The following is a 20755-nucleotide window of genomic DNA, read 5'->3' on the forward strand; positions in this document are numbered from 1 at the left end:
TGAGTCTCTATTATAATAATTATAAATTTTTTTGACCTCTTTTACAGCGATATTTACCTACTTTATTTGAAAATTCTTTACTTGCGGTTTTCTTGATTTCCTACTATCATTTGCAAAAAGTAAATTTTCTATTTCAGTATTATAATAAATTCATAATCTTCTGTTAAATGCAAGAAATCTTTTACTTTCACAAAAGAAGAAATTTAATGAAGGAATTGTTTAAAAGACTATTGGCAATCATTTTATTTTATGAATCTAAAAATTACGCTTGACATAATAACCTGTATTTGGGTTCTTGCAACCAAAGAAGAAAATCAACAATGTTTGATAATGTAAAAGGCAATAAGAAAGGACAGTCTTTGCCACATGCACATAGAAAAAAAAAATCAGCAAGGCGAGTGATTTTTTATAATTATTTTCAAATCTTTGCACGAGTTTATTAAATATTTCTTCTCCGGGTTTGAAGCAAAGAGTTTTTTTTTTTAGAAAGTTTGAGAGTAGCAACTAGTATTATTCCGTTCCTTTCCACATCAAAATTTTTTTCGGATTCGGGGCAAACAATCCTTTTTTGAGGTATAGCTTCACACTGTTCGTGTTTTTGGGGGTTTGTATTATACACCATTTTTTATATCATTCTGTTTTTGCTGGTATTCAAGACAAAATAGGTTGTGTTTTAGGCCTCTTTTCAATAATTTTTTTTTGTTTGGTGGTAATAAAAGGAGATTCACTAACACTTAGACAATGAATTTTTTTTTTTTTGATTGGGTTATCAATTATTTTTGTTATATCACGTTATTGTGTTTGTTAACAAAAATAAATAAGCATCTCTTTAATCTCTTGGCCATCTTTCTTAATGAATACTTATATCCTACTCGGATACAGTATGTTTTTTTTTCCTTTACTAAACAAATGCAATGACTTTTTTGCATGATCTAGTCATCATGAAATTTTGCTGCAATTACTTCATAAAAATTGTTAGCATTATTAAATGATCCTTGTGATATATATTTCGTACTGAAATAATTAATTCTTTTTTGATACTATCATTGCATAATTTTAAATGTACAATTTCTATTTGCTATGCAGAGATTAAATCAACTTTAAAAACAATTTTGTGTGAATATATATTGCATTTATCAGGTGTTATGTTTCCTTTAGTTGATTCATCAGAAGTTGTATAGATACCCTTTTTTTATCTATAGTTTCTCTTACAGACAATATCAAACTGTCCTTTTCCTTTTCAACAATTTTTCATTTATTACAACAAAAATATAGCCGCATATTTTATTTTATATGTATTTAATTAACTTTATTACATTAATCCCTATGATCGTGCCCGATCTTTAATAAATACCAAAAAAGTCTTATCGTTTAGTTCATTATTTCTCTGATATTGTCGGACAATATTCTCCGTAAATCGGAGTAGATCATCATTTCGTTTATTTGGTTTTTGTTGCCAATCAATTAATCCCTGTTTGGTTGATATAATTTTTCTGATAATAATTTGTGTAATAATCTTTTTATTATTTCCTTGTTCTTAACATTTTTTCTCTTTCATATTCATTTTCTTGCCGTTTTTTCGAGTTATATTTCTTCATATTATCTTTGTTTTTCCTGTATGATTGTTTCTTTTTCATTTTTTATTGTTTACCAAATAATTCTATAATAAAAACAGAATATTTTACACCGTAAGGTGGAAATTAACATTTATAACCAGTATACACGATTTCACTATTTCAAATAGTTTAATTATGCTTAACTTTTATTTATACGACACACCAAAAATGTAAAAAAAATCTAAATCAGCAACTCACGAAAATACGAATAATACGAATCTAGTAATACAAGTAATAAAGGGACTTTTACTCTATCCTAATATTTCATATAAGATTGTTGTATATTTGATATTAATAAAAACTAATATTTCTGCAATTGTGTTGCTATCCACTTTATTAGTGAACTGGAGGATTAGAGAACATCTCACTTACAAATGAAATAGGTTTAAATGAAGTACAGCAAAAAATGTATATATGTAATTTAATATGCGTACAAGGAAATCATATGGGGTCCACATCAGATATTTTAAGTATAGTATAAAACAAAAAATAAAATAAAACACATTTAAAAAGAGGTTTCAATCGATTTGATATACGGAACAACATTTACGTAATTACAGTTAAGAATATGATGGAAGGCAAACAAATCTCATACAGGTGTGTGTCATGATAACTCTACTAGTAATGTCTAAATTTTGATATAATAGTCAATTACTATTTGCATAAATGATGACGTATTATGTTATTTACATAATTGTTGTTATTATATGCAACAGAATATTATTTAGCCTCTCGTGCTAAGTTATATTAATGTAAGCAATACTATCTATTCGATAATATGTATTGATTTTCGAATAAGGTACTAACTAAATTGTATTCTACGTCACAGTAATGTGCAGCAAGGTATAATCTAAATAATGGTTTAAAATTCACAAAACGTAGCGTGGTCAATCCTAAGCAAACGTATAATTTTAAAAATCTATAATATTGTCGCGGAGAAAGGTTCAATCGAGACCAGAACTAATATCGGTAGAAATAATTTTCATTGTAAATCATTTTTTTTTTTTATAACATTTTTATTCATTTCTTTTCCTTTAAAAACTTTTTGATATGACGTAGTAAAATATAATGAGAAGACACATTTTGCGTGAAGAAATGAAATGAAGTTTAGAATTATTATCAGTAACTTACCAGCTAAAAAACATGTGTACCATTTTTTAAAGTAAAATATTTAGATAAATAAATTTTTTAATTACAATAATTTTATTTGTTACATGTTGCATTGCCTACTTTAAAATTAACTTATTAAGTTGTAGGATTATAATATACAACTCTCTCATTTCAAGTTGATATCAGTAGAATGGCGAATAATTTCTTAGGGGGATGTTAGGAAATCTCCGTTCTCTCATTGCAAAGTTTCTATTTCCAATTAAAGTTCTAAACACTCAGTTAACCCTTAAGCATTAGAAAAGTACGTCTGCTTTACCCAAACTCATTTTCATTGTATATTCTAAATATTTTCTTTCAAATTATTTTCAATATGTCATGCAAGCAATTTTTTTCATAGATTTCTTTAAGTTAAAACAAATAAATCGATTTTTTCAAAATTAATTTCAATGATGTTTTTTCTATAAAATTAATATTTTTCATAAATGTATATTTCATTTTCTACACTTCTTTTACTTAATAAATAAACTACATCTGTGTAACAGCGAAGTTAATTTTTTCTGTTGTTATTTTTTTAATTAAATTGAATTATTTATTTAATTTTTTTTGTGAAGTCTATTTTTTCGGGGATTTGGCTAAGGAAATTTTGAGAAAATGAGGTAATGTTGCTGCAAGTTTGTAATAAAAGATGCGAACGGTCACCGCCAACCAAAAAATGTTTGCATATATTATAAAGAAAGATTTTAAGTTTTTTTCGGCATTTTAGTAGATCTAATACTGAGACACCTGTGAGGTTGGGTTTAATTATATTGTAGAAATTATTTAATTTTGGCTTGTGAGTAATTTTTTAAAGTTACTTTACGTTGTACTTTATTTTTAATATATGTTTAACTGTATAAACTAACTATTACTATATGAAATTTTCATACGGATAAATGCTGGGTTTTTGACCAAACTAATCCTCGTATTAACACCTTAAGGATTGTTAATTGAATTAACTTTTACTTACCTTATATTCAAAGTTATAGAAATAGGGAATTGTTATTTACTGTGTACATACACTTATACATGGCTAAAAGGGAAGCACTTGTATCTCAATTGCAATGGAAAATACACAGGAAGTATGACATCCATCCTTAATTTCGCTTATTAGCTTAACTGTACAGGGTTTAAAGTTATCTCTCACTCCCTTTCCTTCCCTCACAATCACTCTCTCTCTCTCTGTGTGTGTGTGTGTGTGTGTGTGTGTGTGTGTTGTGTGTGCGTGCGCGCGTGATTAATTGAATATTGGAAATATGCGTGTTTTCTAAAGCTTCAATCACAACATATTAAAAAAAAAAATGGATACTAAATTCGCAAATTTTTAAAAATTGATTTGCTTCTCTTTTGACTACGTATGGTTTAGTATGATCTAACCGATAACTTTTCCCGAAGGTGATAATCCCTTTCAGAATTCATGTTTCTGCTACTTCCGGTCTGAGTATGTTATTCAATCCCTATTTACTTTAATCCCTAAGAGGCGATTAATCGTAATAATTTTTCTTAGATTCCCCCTTTAGTATAATTATTCAAACTTTCAGCTTAAAATTCTTTAAGTTGAATGGGAAATTAACCCAGAAATTAGGTTCTGGTTTCAATTTCTTTTGGTTTTGGTACATCCACTCAGCCCCTTTTGACAAGATTTATTGAAATTATGTCCGGAATAAATAAAATGAAAAATGTTGAATTTCAATTGTTAATCTTAATATTTACTTGCGTTTCGTTAATTTCCCGTTCAAAATAATTACGTCAAATTTCAGCTTAAAGTTATTATAAGATTGGAAAATTTGTAATAATTCAGTGAGAATTTAGATTTATGTTTAAAATAAATAAATATATACTTCAAATTGTGAAAGCAAATAAAAGAATATATCACATGAGTTTTTCTGTTCTTAAGTATAATTATTCTCATTTAATTGCGTAGAGTATCATCCTCATCAACATCGTTTTACTAACAGTATATTTGGTGTCAGAAAGAACGTACATTCATCAGAATTTTTATGTTTTAGTTAATCTATAAAAATATCATATATATTTTGTGATGATATCGACTGTTTTATTTTTATGGTGTTTGCTAAGATTTTCGGATATCTTGTAAAGGTTTGTTGATTTGGGACCTATAGTTGTTCAGTCAGTAGGCTAATGTTTAGTTAAGTAGAAACAAACTACATAATAGCAGGTATTAGTGTGATCTCAGGTACTATGGTAAAACTGTAAACTAGTCCAGCCCTGCCTCAAATTATTTAAAAAGACGAGAGCTAACCATTTTCACCATACTGACGGAGAGTAAATGTGTATATTATTATGTAAAAAAAAGAAAAAACATAACTATGTAAAACGTAATAATGAAATTAATAAAAAATAATACGGAGAAATAGATACACGTCATAATTTAATAAAGGGAAACTTTTATTATTTTCATTTCTTCTCCCTATTACTGTTTTTTTTATTCGTTAAAAAAAAAATAATTTAAATAAATAATTATAGTAATCTCTACAAAGTTCCTTCCTGACTATGTACATTCCTGCAACGATGGTGAAAGTTAACCTCGAGAATAATATCTAAAATAATGAAATTTACATATAAAATATTTTAGTTCTTTGATATTCGTTAGTTTCATTTGCAAATATCATTTGTTTAATAGATCAAAAGGAAGGTACAAAACATTAAGGTAGTGTGAACTAAAATGTTAGATTTTTAAAGGAATTAGGAATAAACTTACCAGGAATGCTTAGAGAATATTATTATTTTAATGGATGACTATCTTGTTAAACTCACAACCTAAGAAGCTCCTTAACTGGAAGACGAAAGAAAGAAATGATTACGTATCGTTGTAAACAGATCGGGCTTCTCTGTCTTCGTTTTAAAAATACTAAGCATCATTATCATTATTTTCGGTAGTAGACGTGGTACAACAAAATTCTGTTTTCATATCAAATGGGAAGGGCTGATAACGTTATTTGGAATCTTCCGTGGCTCATTAACGGTAGTTATCATTATTTTTAAATCAATTACGTAAAATTAAGTTTCATCACTAATAAAACTATTGTTTATTGAGCCTTAAACTCTTATTACTTCTTTGTACAAAGTAAAGGAAGTATTGTGATCGCGTTAAATTTCCGTTTTCAGATTTCAACACAAATATCAATTTTGGAAATCCTGAATCCATTTTTAGTATGTCGGCCTGACATATGTACGTAAGTACGTATGTGTGTATGTATCTCGCGTAACTCAAAAACGATTAGCCGTAGGATGTTGAAATTTTAGATTTAAGACTGTTGTAACATCTAGTTGCGTACCTCCTCTTTGGATTGCAGGTGACTGAACCAAAAGTGACAAAACAATCCCAAAATCCAAAAAAAATTAGGATTTTTGACTTTTTCTTATTATTTCTGCAGTAATAACCCCTCATTTGAACGCAAATTACCAAATCCTTCCATAAATAAAACTTAAAACTTATAACCGTCACTAAATAAACCCTTGAAACACGCTGGATTATAGAATGTTACAACAGCAAGGGACATTGACTAGGCTCGGCGATATATAGGGAGAAATATTGAAACTCCCGCCATTCTTGCGTTCCGTTCTGTTCCGTTGAGCCCTCATATAGAGCTTTTCAACAATATATCACAGGTGGTACTTATTTTCATTGGTTCCATAGTTACAGCCAAATAAAATTTTAATTAATGAAATATTTAGATCTTACAAGGGGAAGGCACATCCGGTATGAATCCGACTTCATCTCCTGTTTTTTTTTAATTTAAATATATTGATTTATTAATAATTATTAACCTCTGATTGTAAAAAAAAGTTTTACGATAAATAATAATTCAATAAAAAAAAAATGATTATGAAAAAATATTAAAAGTTATTAATGAAAAAAATTAATGTACTTTTCATTTAAAAAAAAAGTGTATATGTAATTTAATAGACGAATAAGGAAGTCATGTGGTATCCAAATCAGATTTTTTAATGTCCAAAATAAAATTAGTATTATACATGATTCAACATGAAAACTTTTATCATGGTCACTTTCTGTTAATGAAACTTAATTAATATTTTATGTGAGCAATTTATAATAAAATATTTTGTGTACTAACTTAAAACTAAAAGTCACGAAAATATTATATTTGTTTTTTTAAATGATTATTTTTCCAAATCCGAGTAGATGGAATATTTCTGTTTTCAGAAAAAATTTGAGAGCATATATATATAGTTCCTACATACATTAGCTGCCAAATGACGAAGTGACAACACCATTAATAATGGAAGTGCATCTTAACTCGGAATAAAATTTCAATAAGCATCCTTCAAAGAATTTAAAATAACATTTTTATTCACTTACTTTAAGCTTTCCTAAAGAAAGCAAAACATCATAAAGTGTGAAATTTTATGAAATTTATATTTAAAAATCTTCATATTTTATTTTTTTATTATTAAATACTTCTTTTATAAATACATTAATTTTAATAATAAAATCAATAATTTTAGAACGTTAAATCATTTCTTAAATTACTCCCTGCCTCGATGAGAATCATTGAAAATTATTCATTATTCACAATTATCTAATAAAGATAATCAATTTCACGTTAAAAATGTTTCATTTAGCAGTAAATAATTTGAAATCATGAAAAAATTTTAAATGAAATTCTAATGATAGAGGATTTTGTAGATGTTTGTTTAACTTCAACATCATTATTTCAATGAATTTTCCAAAAGTATTAATTTGGGGCAATTGATTTAAAAAAAAAACAGATCAGTAAATTTGCCCTACGACTTCATCCCCCGTCCAAAACCCCAGCATTTTTTGCCCAATTATTTTTGATTAATTTTTTCTCCCATAGATTAATTTATTTCTATTCTTTTACAAACTATAACATCAAAACAACTAAAATTTTAATAGCATTATGCTCATACATTACTTTGCTTTAATTATTTTGTTTTTGTAATTAAATTTTTTTGCTAATTATTTTTGATAAATATTTGTGTGTTGTACGAAATCCTGTAGTCGAATATGATATAAGATTAGAATTAAGGGGTAGGTTATCTTTGATATAAAATTATCTTTTTAATAATTTATTTTTTTAAATTCTTGCTAACTAAAGAGAAATCAATACAGTATTACACCGTGACAAATTTGTTCTACAGAAACAGATGAGTTACAACTACATTACAGTATGTGGTTTTCCTACGTTATTTCTATATTTACGACTGAAGTATGTTATTCCAAATCTCTTTGATCGGTTCCGTATGTGAAGAATTACTTTTACAGTCACAATAACCTCCTATGTTTATTCATATAAATATCACTCATATTTTTTACTAGATTATTGCAATGTATACTTAATTCTGTCCTTTAAACACGCTACAAACTACTTTAATGAAATTCATAACACACATGTTGCAATGCAAAGACTGGAAAAGTGACTGATGGAAGTTTTATAGGAAAGATATAAATAATAGCGGAATATGCAATATATTGTGTCGCGAGGCTGTAAAATATTAAAATGGCGGCGCCGTAGTCGGAGGGAACACGGGAACGCTCTTCGTTACCTCTCACTTTGACTGGAAACCACAAAAAACTAAACAAGATAAAAAAAAAAACAAACTCCCATGAATCTTTCTTTTTGCAGCCCTTCTAATGGAATCTTCATATCTGACATGTTTAAACCTACGTAACTTTTATAACCAATGGATAAAACTGAACATACTAGCAATAGTAATATAATTTTTTTTAAATCTGTTTCTACTACTTTTGAGCTTTCTCAAGTGAAATTAGTTGTAACCCAATATAATTCATATATTTTTATCTTAAGAAGTTTTTTGCTTTATATTGAGACTCATAATAAATTATTTTTTTAAGAATTAAAGCAGTACAACTAAACATTTTACAAAAATCAGACGACTTGAACCAAATTTTTTCTTTGAAACCTCCTTATTTGTCATGTGTTTACGACTTTGCTTTTGGTTGGTTATTAGAATGTTTTTTCGTAAAAAAAGGATCAGATCCATGTGCATTTTCCGAAATCAGCCATACTGTAGTAGGGTCATGATTATACAGTCGATCCGAGTGGAGGATAGGTATCCAATATGCGTATTGTTTCCTGTAAATGAATTATCTCATAGCGGCTGAATTTCTATTAAATCATTTCGTTACCTTATCTTATAGTTTTTGTATAGCCTGAAAAATGATAATTAAGTATATATTGTAATAGGATATGATAGCTAGCAGAAAAAATATTTAATTATGGTGGTCTAATTTTCATGAAAACATGTATTCTAAATTTAATTATCAAAATTATGTTAATCTCCAAAATAAAGTACATACACCTACGCAACAAATTCTAAATGAGAGTGTGTGTGTGTATATGTGTGCAAATTAGTATCCATGGAAACTTAAATCAATACGATTAATAACCAGTTATGTTAGTTAATCTCATTATGATATTCCAGTTGAAAACTAAAATTCCATTGTTTTATTACCCAGAATTAGGATTAATTGATTAAAATATTAAAATTTATTTTTATGGTAGTATGCGAGCTAAACCGGTTTACATTACCAAAAATAATTATATTAAAAAAATTAAAGGAACTTCGTTCGACGTGGTACCTACACCCAAAATAAACATTAATATTCCGACGTGGTACCTACAACCATATTAAACATTAATATCAGTAAAAAATGAAATAAATAGATAAGTACTATGGAGCGTTTTGAATATATATTAAAAATCTATTACCAATTTGAAAATATTGAAATAAAATTAATTCTGTTTTTGATTGTAATAATTTTTTTTGCAGCATCAAAATGATTTCAGCAATATTGAATATGCTTCGAAGCATTTCATTGTTTAATATAAAACAAAATATTATTTCATTCGAAGATATATTTCCAAATATTTTGTCTTAAAAAGAAAATCTAACCAAAAACCAAGATACCATTCTAAATTCTAAAAAAACTTACATTTGTAACTTTTTTGAAAAAAAAAAAAATCAATGATATAATAATACAAAAATGCATGTAATAGCCGTTATTTTTAAAGTCTCAACAAATACAGAACGGTTATTGATTTTAAGGCACATGTAGTGTTGAAATCCTACCTGGGTAGAAATTATAAATTTAATTCACAAGGAAATTAAAAGTAATAAAAATAAGTGAAGATTCAATTTAGTAAGGTTAGCAAGAAGTTAGGTATAATAAGTTATTCTTATGTAGAGATGTAGCGAAATTGCGGTAATCTCAACAAGTCAGTGTGTAAATCCTGGTTTGGTTTTAGAGTACTGTAATATTAAATATTTAACAGATTTGGGTTGAATTTTTTATTTAATTGTTAATATGTTGTAGGCTAAATCGGCCTACTTAGAATAACCTGCCTACCTGCCTACCAAGATTTCACCTACCTAAAAGCATTTAATATTAACGAGGCAAATCAAAATATTTACAATTCTAAATCTTCTTGCTTTTAATGTGGACAAATTATTTCTAGAAAAATATTTGTATTTTCTCCGGAAAGACTATGTTCTGAGCAACTTAAGCAATTCTGAATAACGCTTCAGTTACATTAGATACTTTACGTATTGTCATTCGAAAATGTAAGAAACATCTGTTGGACATTTTCTATTAAAACAGATGAAAATCGATTCAAAAATCAATTTTAGTGGTACTTGCAACTTGAATTATAAGACGTATTAGATCATATCGGTCTTAAAACTGGTTATCATGATAATACTTAACCTATTGAGAGTTAAATTAAGAAGTAAAATAATAAGAATAAGATAAGAGAAAATATTGATTATTTTCATAACTAAAATATTTATTATATTTTTTCTAAAAAAAAATAAATCAATTTCGTTAATTATTTATTTTCCGTAACTAAAATAAACCCAAAATTTAAATTCCTAGAATGATTTAAAGATTAAAAGATCGAAAATGATATTTTATTTTAGAGATATTAATTGAGTGAAAACATGACAATTTATTTCTGTTTCAGTGCCATCTCGAATTCATAGCGTAACATCAGATGGTACAGTTGAAGTCAAGAAAGGATCTACTGTTACGTTGGAATGCAGGGCCTCAGGGAATCCCGTCCCAACAATTTCATGGACCAGAAAGGTTAGTTTACAGCATTCATTTCATACCATTTTACTTAAAATGTATTTATATTATTTGTCTTCCTAAAATGTTTTTATTATAATTATGTTATATTTTAATTTATTTTATTTTTTTTTTTTGTATAGATTAATTAATTCTCTCCGTCACTTATAATATGTAATTAACGAAAAATATTGTGCTATTTTCCAACTTCCGATTGTATAAAAGGAAAATATTCTATTAATACTTTATTATTTAACATAGAATAAATTTACACGATCAACGTGGACGTCTTTTTTTCTTTAATTATCCTCCGTTATTTAAAAATCTATGACTAAGGATTATTAAAAAATCAGAAAAATCTACTTTTTGTAAATTTTTTTCTATCGTGTAATATAATATACATTATTCATATAAAGGAGGATATTATGCAGTAAAATACGATATTTTAATACTGTTTATTTCATTTAAATTTATTGCGGCTTTTAACGTATATGTTAGCGTGTTTATATAACAGTTTATAACCCCGGTTCTTGTTGTTCAGTTTATGTTTGGGACTGACATTAAAATTTAACAATGTGTGAAGAAATAATTATTGAATGCAGACAATATAATTTCACATAAAATGAATAAATCTTTGATAAATGTTTATTGTTTTATACCAGATGTAGTCCAGTATTGTTTTTTTTTAAGTTTTCATTATTTTATATACTTTTTTTTATTGATTAATAATGTGTTGCTTATAATTATTTTTTTTTATATGATACAATTAATGATTGATATATTTGTTACATGAGTGGTAATTTATATAAAGCATTCTAAATAAATATATATATATATTCAAATTATTCAAACTGGAATATTATGTTGAAAGAGACTTAAGAATTCAAACAGCAATAACAATAAAATAACACATTTTTTATTAGTAAAAGTAGATATTGTTTAAATGTAATTCATAATTTTCTATTTATATTAAATCGCTTAAGCTTACCTGTTTGGTTCATGATAAACACTAATGTTTAGCCAAAATTAATGTTTAGTAAAAATGTTGAAGAAAATGAATACATATATTTAATATTTGGAAGAATGGAAAAACTAGAGATGTGAAGAAAACGCATTAGAGAAGAAAGAGGATTGAATCTCTACGTAAAGAAATGCTTGAATCTTAACTGCCAACCTTGTTGAATGTATCTCCTGGAATGATACGGCTATTTTCATTATTTTATTCTATATTTAAATGAATAAAATTCTATATTTTATATTATCTATTCTATATTTAAATTATCTTTTGAGCTTTTACTTACCGCTTTTTCTTTCATAAGATAGGTTTTCTTTCATAATCTTTCATAAGATAGGTTATTTTAAAAAAACAGCTAATGTGTTACTGCTTTTTTTATATTAATTTGCAACACGCGTTTTTATTTCCTTGTACTAAGTAAAAGAGTATTGTGATCGCGAAAAATTTCGGTTTTCAGATTTCAGAAATTTTGACCATCCTTGAATTTATATTGACTAGTTTCGGCGTGACGTCTATACGTATTTATCTCGCATAACTCAAAAACGATTAGCCGTAGGATGTCGAAAAAATGTCCAAAAAAGCCCTAAATCCAATTTTTGGGGATTTTGGACTTTTTCTTAACTGGACTAAATCTCTTGCTGAGAGATTTTAAACGATATATCATAAATGGTACTTATTTTCAATTGTTCTAGAGTTATAGACAAATAAAATTTTAATTAATAAAATATTTGGACCCCAGGGAAGGAATTTTTTTAAATATTTTTTTTATTTAAATATATTCATTTATTAATAATTATTAATCCTTCATTGTAAAAAAAAATTACAATGAATAATAGTTCAATAATAACAAAAAAATACATATGTATGAAAAAATATCAGTGGTTTTTAATGAAATAAAATTTTATGTTCTTTTCATTTTAAAATAATTTGTAAATGTAATTTAATAAGCGTACAAGGAAGTTATGCATTGTCCACATCAGATTTTTTAATCTTAGTGGAATGATAGAATTCAAGATGGTGATATAACATTGTTATAAACTGAATGAAACCATAAGTAAGTTTTTATAAAAAATTAATTTTATTAGAAAAACGAGAAAATTTTTTTACAGTTATTGAAGTTAATTTTTTCATTTCCTTGGAGGATATAAACATTTTCCAAGGAGGTATGTAAATTTCCATCAAAAGATCTAACCAAATGAACGTTTTTGCAGTTTACATCTAATCAGAAAATTAACAGCGTAAAGCATTTTAATTGACCTCTTCATCATTTTAAAGATCGTGGAATTGTGAGCCTTCTGTTCTTCAAAAGATTTCAGAGAATAATTAAGTCTGCTTACTGAATATTCTTGAAAAAAAAAATTTTATATTCTTTCAGCCCAATAAGTCGTTTTTTTTTTTTACTTTTAATCATCGTTTACTTATACCGAACCGGATAGCTTGATTGACCTAAGCTGAACTAAAACATATACATAATAATATTTAATTAGTAATGAAAGTTAGAATAACAGTAACGTTTATCTGATATTCATTAATATATATTTTTATTTGTTATTACAAAACATCATAGAAATTTGGTAGTTAGATGAATCGCTTTCATTATTTTGATACAGGAGATTTTTTTCTTGTTAATTGACATAGAAATAATGGCAGAAGCCTACCATCATACCTGAAAAAAGAATTATACTACAACTGGTGAAGCTATAACATAGCAGATTAAAATACGAATAATGAAGGCACTTATCGTTTAAAGGCATTTATTTTAGAAATGCGAAGAAAGTTGCACTTTCATAGCCATATTACTCTAAAAATCTGTTCAAGACTCGATATTATGAAAAAAGAGTAATATAAAAAAACATTGTAAAAAAGGAATGTAAAGAATGTAACCTTACCTAAAATACATCTATTTTTTCCATTAGTTGCGTATCGAACTGATTTTTTTTTTTTTTTTGTAAACAACTGAAGTGCTATTATTGCCCGAGTGTAGCTTAGTGGATTAAGTCTTTATTTTTTATTGCCATTTACAAAATACAATATCGACTGAATGTCGATTCTTTCCTCAACCTATACTGTAGGTAACGTATATAGTTTGACAATAAATGTTAAGAGCTTGCGAGCTTTTCTTTGTTTAAAATATAAAAACATACGTTTTTTTATGAAATGAACTTTTCAAGGATAACTATAAAATAAGTTTTACAAGAAACGAACTTATGAGAATGTTAATTATAGTTCAAAAATTTACATATTCTATAATTTGTGATTATAAAGGAAAACAGTAGTTTCTTTGAAATTTATCCCGGAATAAATTTTAATAACATTATTTTAAACAGAATCGATAAAACAGGGAAATATAAAATTTAAAAAATACACACTCCAAATAGCTTACTCGTATGGTGTTCAATTTTTTTTTTTTTTTTTTAATCTTCTCAACTATTAATTATCCCTCAGATTTCACTGACCTTGTAAGCGCCGGTTTGCCAATTAGCATAGATCTGGACGATTCAGTTATATATTTGAAATGCATGCCAGCTATTTTAATTTACCGTTATAAGTAACAAAAAATAATATTGTTCTGCCTGGATCACTGCACTCTTAAATTATTTCCTTAAGAGTTATAATAATGTAAAATCTGGAAAAATATTTTGATTATTCTTTGGTTCTTATATTCTCCATAGATCCTACCAACGACCAGTTAATATGGTTATAATCTATCATTATTAAACATATTTATGTCCTGAGAAGAGATGTTACCTTCGGGTTCCATTGATGTAAGAGAGTTCATATAATTATCGAACATACAATTTTAACCCACCGGGTAGGTCTAGTAGTGAATGGTTCTTCCTAAATCAGCTGATTTGGAAGTCGAGTGTTCCAGCGTTGAAGCCCTAGTAAAGGTTTTATACGGATTTTAATACTAGATCATGGATACCGGTGTTCTTTGGTGGTTTTAATTAACCATACATCTCAGGAATGGACGAACTGAGACTGTACAAGAATACACTTCATTTAGACTCATATATATCACCTTTATTCATCCTCTGAAGTAATATCTGAAAGGTAATTCCCGGAGGCTAAACAGGAAAAAATAAAAGGTACCTTGAAACTTAACGTTCATTATTCAGACTACAACAAAATATAATTAAATTACCCGATTATAATAAAATCCATCTTGAATGTGCTAAAACAACTGAAATAAAATAGCCGTGTTTACGTAAAATTTACGTAACATTTGTAATCGTATACGGAAACTTAAAAGTTAAATAAAATTTATTAAATATTTACCGCTTTTTTTAATCTTTCATAAGATAGATCATTATCATAAGATACGTTATTTTAAAAAATAGCTAATGTGTTACTGCTTTTTTATATTAATTTGCAACACACGTTTTTATTTCCTTGTACTAAGTAAAGGAGTATTGTGATCGCGAAAAATTTCGGTTTCCAGATTTCAAGGGAAATTTTGACCATTTTAATCATCCCTGAATTCATCATTTTGACTAGTTTCGGCGTGATATCTGTACGTACGTACGTACGTATGTATCTCGCATACCTAAAAAAGGATTAGCCGTAGGATGTCGAAATTTTGGATTTATACCTGTTGTAACATCTAGTCGTGCACCTCCAACTTTGATTGCAATTGACTAAACCAAAAGTGTCCAAAAAAGACCAAAATCCAAAAAAAATTAGATTTTGGACTTTTTTTAACTGGAGTAATAAGCTCTCATTGAGAGCTTTTTAACAATATATGTGGTACGTACCTATTTTCATTGGTTCCAGTGTTGTAGCCAAATAAAAGTTTAATTAATGAAATATTTGGATCTTACAAAGAAGGACATCGGTTCGAATCCGACTTCACTTCTGACTTTTTTTAATTTAAATATGTTGATTTATTAATAATTAATAACCTCTGATTATAAAAAAAAGGTACGATAAATAATAATTCAATAATAACATTTAAAACAAAATACACGAAAAAATATCAAAGTTATTAATAAAATAAAATTTTACGTCTTTTCATTAAAATTAAAAAAAATATATATGTTTATGTAATTTATTAGGCGTAGAAGAATGTCATGTGTTGTCCACATCAGATTTTTTGTTTATAACTATAATTTAGCAACCTTATATTGAAAAAATGAATACGAAGTGTATATTAATATTCTTTGGTTCCTTTTTTTTCCTAACGAATGAATTTAATTAATATAAGCTTCTTCATTTTCAGTAGTTAAATTTCCTTGAATAAAAGTCAAAATTTTAGAGCTATAGCTGTTTGCTATACTAAAAGAAACCGCCCAAGAGACAAGCTTCTGCAGTTTATGTAATTTTTTTTACATCCCACTAGACCTTTTATTTGTTCTAATTATTCAGATAATTTAACTAAACTCCCCCTTTTCTCCTTCAAAACGTAATTTTCTTTAGTACTACTTTCTTAATTTAAAATTGTAAATTTAATTGCGAACATTTTCATTAATTAACAGAACCATATTAAACTCTATTAACTTGACGTTTATTAACGCTTATCATTATTTGTTTAAATAAACAGAATTCATTTGAACAAAAATTACTCGACTTTCTTAATTTAGATCATTTAATAAAAGCCACCTGATTGAATTATTTATAAATAGTAACATATACAGTATAATTAAATTATCATTGCATATATTTATAGTATAAAATTATATTATACTGGTATGTACGAGTGTTTTAATTTTCGGAATGGATAAATTTGCCTAAAATATGAAATACCTTATTTTATTTTACTTTTGATTTTAAATGCCTGTTAGTTATTAATAATTTTTAATAACAATTTAGCGTGTAATTCAAAACTCCCTTACGTATATTAAGTTTATTCTTTTATTATCTCACTAGTATGATTCATTTCTATTGTCTTTTGATTTCTTCAATTATTTTTACAAATCTCAACTTACTTGTATGTTATTTATTCTTTGTATTCTGTTATATGTACTTTGACTTTAAAAAGTGTTGGGTTCTGTATAAGATAGTATTAAGCATTTAATTTACTATTTACATATCAAAAAACCGAAGTTAGCTTACTACTTAAATTGAAGACGGCATTAAACTAATTCCAGTTTCATATTTTTAACCATTATTTATTGTTGGGTTCTAATTAAAACTTACAATGTTCTAGTGGACCTAGGATGCACTTTTAACTTCCTTGTGAGAAGCACAAGGAAGTATTGTAATTGCGAAAAATTTCGGTTTTCAAATTTTAACGGAAATATCCATTTTGACCATCCCTGAATCCATTTTGACTAATTTCGGCGTGATATCTGTAGTACGTAGGTATGTATGTATGTTTCTCGCATAACTGAAAAATGATTAGCCGTAGAGTGCCGAAATTTTGGATTTAGGACTGTTGTCCACTTCCTCTTTTGATTGCAATCAACTGGACCAAAAGTGTCCAAAAAACCCCAAAATCCAAAAGATTTGGATTTTTTACTTTTTTTTAACAGCAGTTTTCTTAAGCAGTAATAAGCTCTCATTAAGAGGTTTTCAACGATACAACATAAGTGGTAATTATTTTGTTTGGTTCCAGAGTTATAGCCAAGTAAAATTTTAATTATTGAAATATTTGGATCTTACAAGTGGAAGGTATATCGGTTTGAATCCGACTTCATTTCCTTTTTTTTAACTTTTCGTTTTTAATTTGAACGTATTGATTTATTAATAATTATTAACCTCTATTTGCAAAAAAAAAAAAAAAAATAATAAATAATAATTCAATAATAAGAATTAAAAGAAAAATCAGAAATTATTAGTGAAATAAAATTTTATGCACTTCTGAAAATGTGTAAATGTGTAAATTGTCGTACAAGGAAGTCATCAGATGTCCACATCAGATTTTTTTATAGAAGAAAAAGCTTGATAGGCACTTCAGTCTTTAATCTTTGGGCCACAGGAAACAAAGTTTCTGGGTCGGTTTACAACTCTCCCTGCTAGATTAGAGTCAGATTAAGAGATTATGCTTGGGATTCAAAAACGTATTCTCACTTGTGTTAATTCGATCTTTATACTGTACTAAACTCACCTTCCTTCAGGGATTTTTCGCAACAAATTTTGCATGTGGAACGTCATTAGGTGTACAACTTTATTCTTCATGAGTATGAACGAAACAGACGTAGGTTTTTTTTAATCTTGAGAACATTTTGAGGTGTAAGTTTGAAATCATTTATTTTGTTTTTGATGTTATTAATTTGTTTTTGATATTGAAATAATAGTTCGTTAAAGTTGTCAATCAAGGTATAGATATCACGAATCTCGAAAACAACTTTAAATTTTCTCATTTAGTTTTGTTAACGTATGTTATAATCCCTTTGTAATATGAATCATATTGCTGTCGTATTGTGACAGTGGCACCGACTGACAATTGCAGAGCAGTCTAGTAAATCTAACACTATATTTCTTTATCAACTGATGAGAATTTATAGTGAATTTTAAGTTTCATTTAATATTTATTATTCATTTATATACTGCCTTTATGTAGTTTACCCTTATGTAAATATATATTATTATTATTATGATAGTTGTTTAGATGATAAAGTTAGGTGAAACTTTTCTCATCTATGTGTGTTTAAACATCACATATGCGGAATAGTCAAATAATGATTTTTAATGTTATTTTTATTTAAAGCCTACTGAAAATTTCTGTGAATTAATTTATATTTTACCAGTATAATTAAAGAGAAATTTTTGGATGGAAATACTCGTATTAGGTAGCCAATTACGTACGTATTTTAACACAAAAGATATTTTCATGGAAATAATATTAGGTTTTCGAAGATCATTACTAAACATCATCTTTGAAAACGTTTGAAGACGTTTATATATTTCTAGATTAGGTATACAAATAAGAAAAGTAATATTTCACTAAATACTAAAATTGTATTACCGAAATTGGTTATTAAGAATTATTTTTTGTAAACAACCAGCGCTTTAGAGAAGGTTAATGATCATAATTCTCATAAAAACAATATAAAAAATCGTCATTAGCTTGAACGATTTTTATTGATGTCTATCTCGATAAAATGAATAATTTAATTTAATAATAACAATAACATTTGAACTTGAACTCTCCAGTACGAACTTCTCGTTCAAAGGACGAATGTCCGTAGATCGTGAAGTTCATTGATATTTATGTTCAAATTCTGAAAAAAATCTTACTTCTTTTTCAATAAGCATCTTAATTTTGTATGATGAAATACACGTATATTATATATGGCAGTTTTTCCCCAGAGTCCTATCTAAACAAAAAATTTAAGGATATAGCAAATTAGTAAAATAAAAAAAAACCAGATTCTGTTAAATTATCAGTATTTCTTAACTTAATCTTAGTATTATGTCTATATGTACCATTTTTTAAAAGTTTACGACGTGGTAACGCAAGTTGTAATCACGGACGCCTAGAAATAGCTGCAATCCCTTTGATAAACTGTGCTGTATATCGTGCAAATGGCGTCGGATTCATTCTCAAAATTGGGAATGGACGGTTGCTCTCGGGGCTAATGTACTGATTAATGTGAGTCTTTAATAATAAATCATAAGATTTACTGAGGGGTGAACATTTTTCACTGTAAAGTTAATACCCACCCTCCTTTACTGTGTTATATAGCGTAGGTTTAACTATCACATTTTGTATTTTACCGACCGCAGTGTACTGTTTTATATACTGTGTACATGCTGTTACAAAATGCCCTGCTAAGTGAATATTGACTAGCTGACCTTCACGGTCCGATCGTTCAATCACTTTTAGTTTTACAATGCATGTTTTTTAAAGCAACCCTTTTCTAATCCCGTTGTATAATTTTTTAGCCTGTTACTTTTTTCTATTCAATAACGTTTTTAAGTTTTCACTTGATGGTAGGTTTTGCATTAAATTAATGTGTTTTATAAATATATAAAAAAATAATTTTAGATAATATGAATCTCAAAATTATCTGATTGTTTAGAATTTTTTTTTTAACAATATAAAAAAGAAGAAAATTTAACAGTATTAATTACAGCATAAATTTATCTTCGGATATTTCGATCACAGATTAATCATAATATTTTTTATTCTGCTAGTGATCGTTGAAAATATTTGCTGTGGATTATTTGTAAATAATTTAAAAATATATTTTAAACTTTTACAACAAAAGATTTCGTTTTTCACAGTAACATAATTTTAGCCATATGTCGGTCCAATTCTAGAAGTAATTAATTTACAAAGACTACAAAGAAACGTAGAATTAGGGTTGTTATAAATGAAAAGTACAACATTTTTCATTTAATTAGTTATAATAATCCTGTAAAAAATTATTTTTTTTGTTTTTATGTTTTTTTTTTAACAGTATTTAATATTTAATTTCGCCTTCTCGTTATCTGTTTAATTTATTTCTATTGTTTATTCCATTTATAAGCCTAGATAATTGTAACGCAATTTTTTAGTCGGTAATATTCTCCATAATTTATTCACAAAATAAACATAATAATAATAATAATTACGACTTAAAAAAATATAATTTCTGTTTAAAATATTATATGTAAGTGTCAAATTAAGAATAACTTCAATGTACTAACACTTAATTTTAGCTAAATTAAAAAAAAAGTATTCAAACCGTGCTACTGTGCATGGTTCTATTTTATGTCAGGAGTATGCATTACTGTTTTACTTTAAATTTCCCAAATTATTGTCAGAATATTCTTGAAAATCAAAATGATAATTAATATTTTTTTTTAGGAGAAACCAAAAACACCTGAGTAAGTTTTTCTTCAAAACAAGAAAAAGAATTAGTCCATTTCCTAAAAAATAAGACTTAAAAAAAAATTAAAAAAAAACAATGTTTGAATGAAATTGTTGTCAAGTTTTGGGGAAGATCGATTTGGAGA

The 20755-nt window shown here is 26.9% G+C and overlaps 1 protein-coding gene across 1 annotated transcript in view; it reads left to right on the top strand.

Annotated features, from left to right (window-relative positions):
- The window catches only part of LOC142320319 (limbic system-associated membrane protein-like), a 341433-nt gene that overhangs the window by 108002 nt on the left and 212676 nt on the right, over positions 1-20755 (top strand). Inside the window, exon 3 of the mRNA XM_075358026.1 lies at positions 10754-10875. Within this exon, the coding sequence (XP_075214141.1) occupies positions 10754-10875 (122 nt within the window). The remainder of the gene's footprint in view (positions 1-10753; positions 10876-20755) is intronic.

Source organism: Lycorma delicatula, chromosome 2 (assembly GCF_047948215.1).
Source record: "Lycorma delicatula isolate Av1 chromosome 2, ASM4794821v1, whole genome shotgun sequence".
Lineage (NCBI taxonomy): Eukaryota > Metazoa > Arthropoda > Insecta > Hemiptera > Fulgoridae > Lycorma > Lycorma delicatula.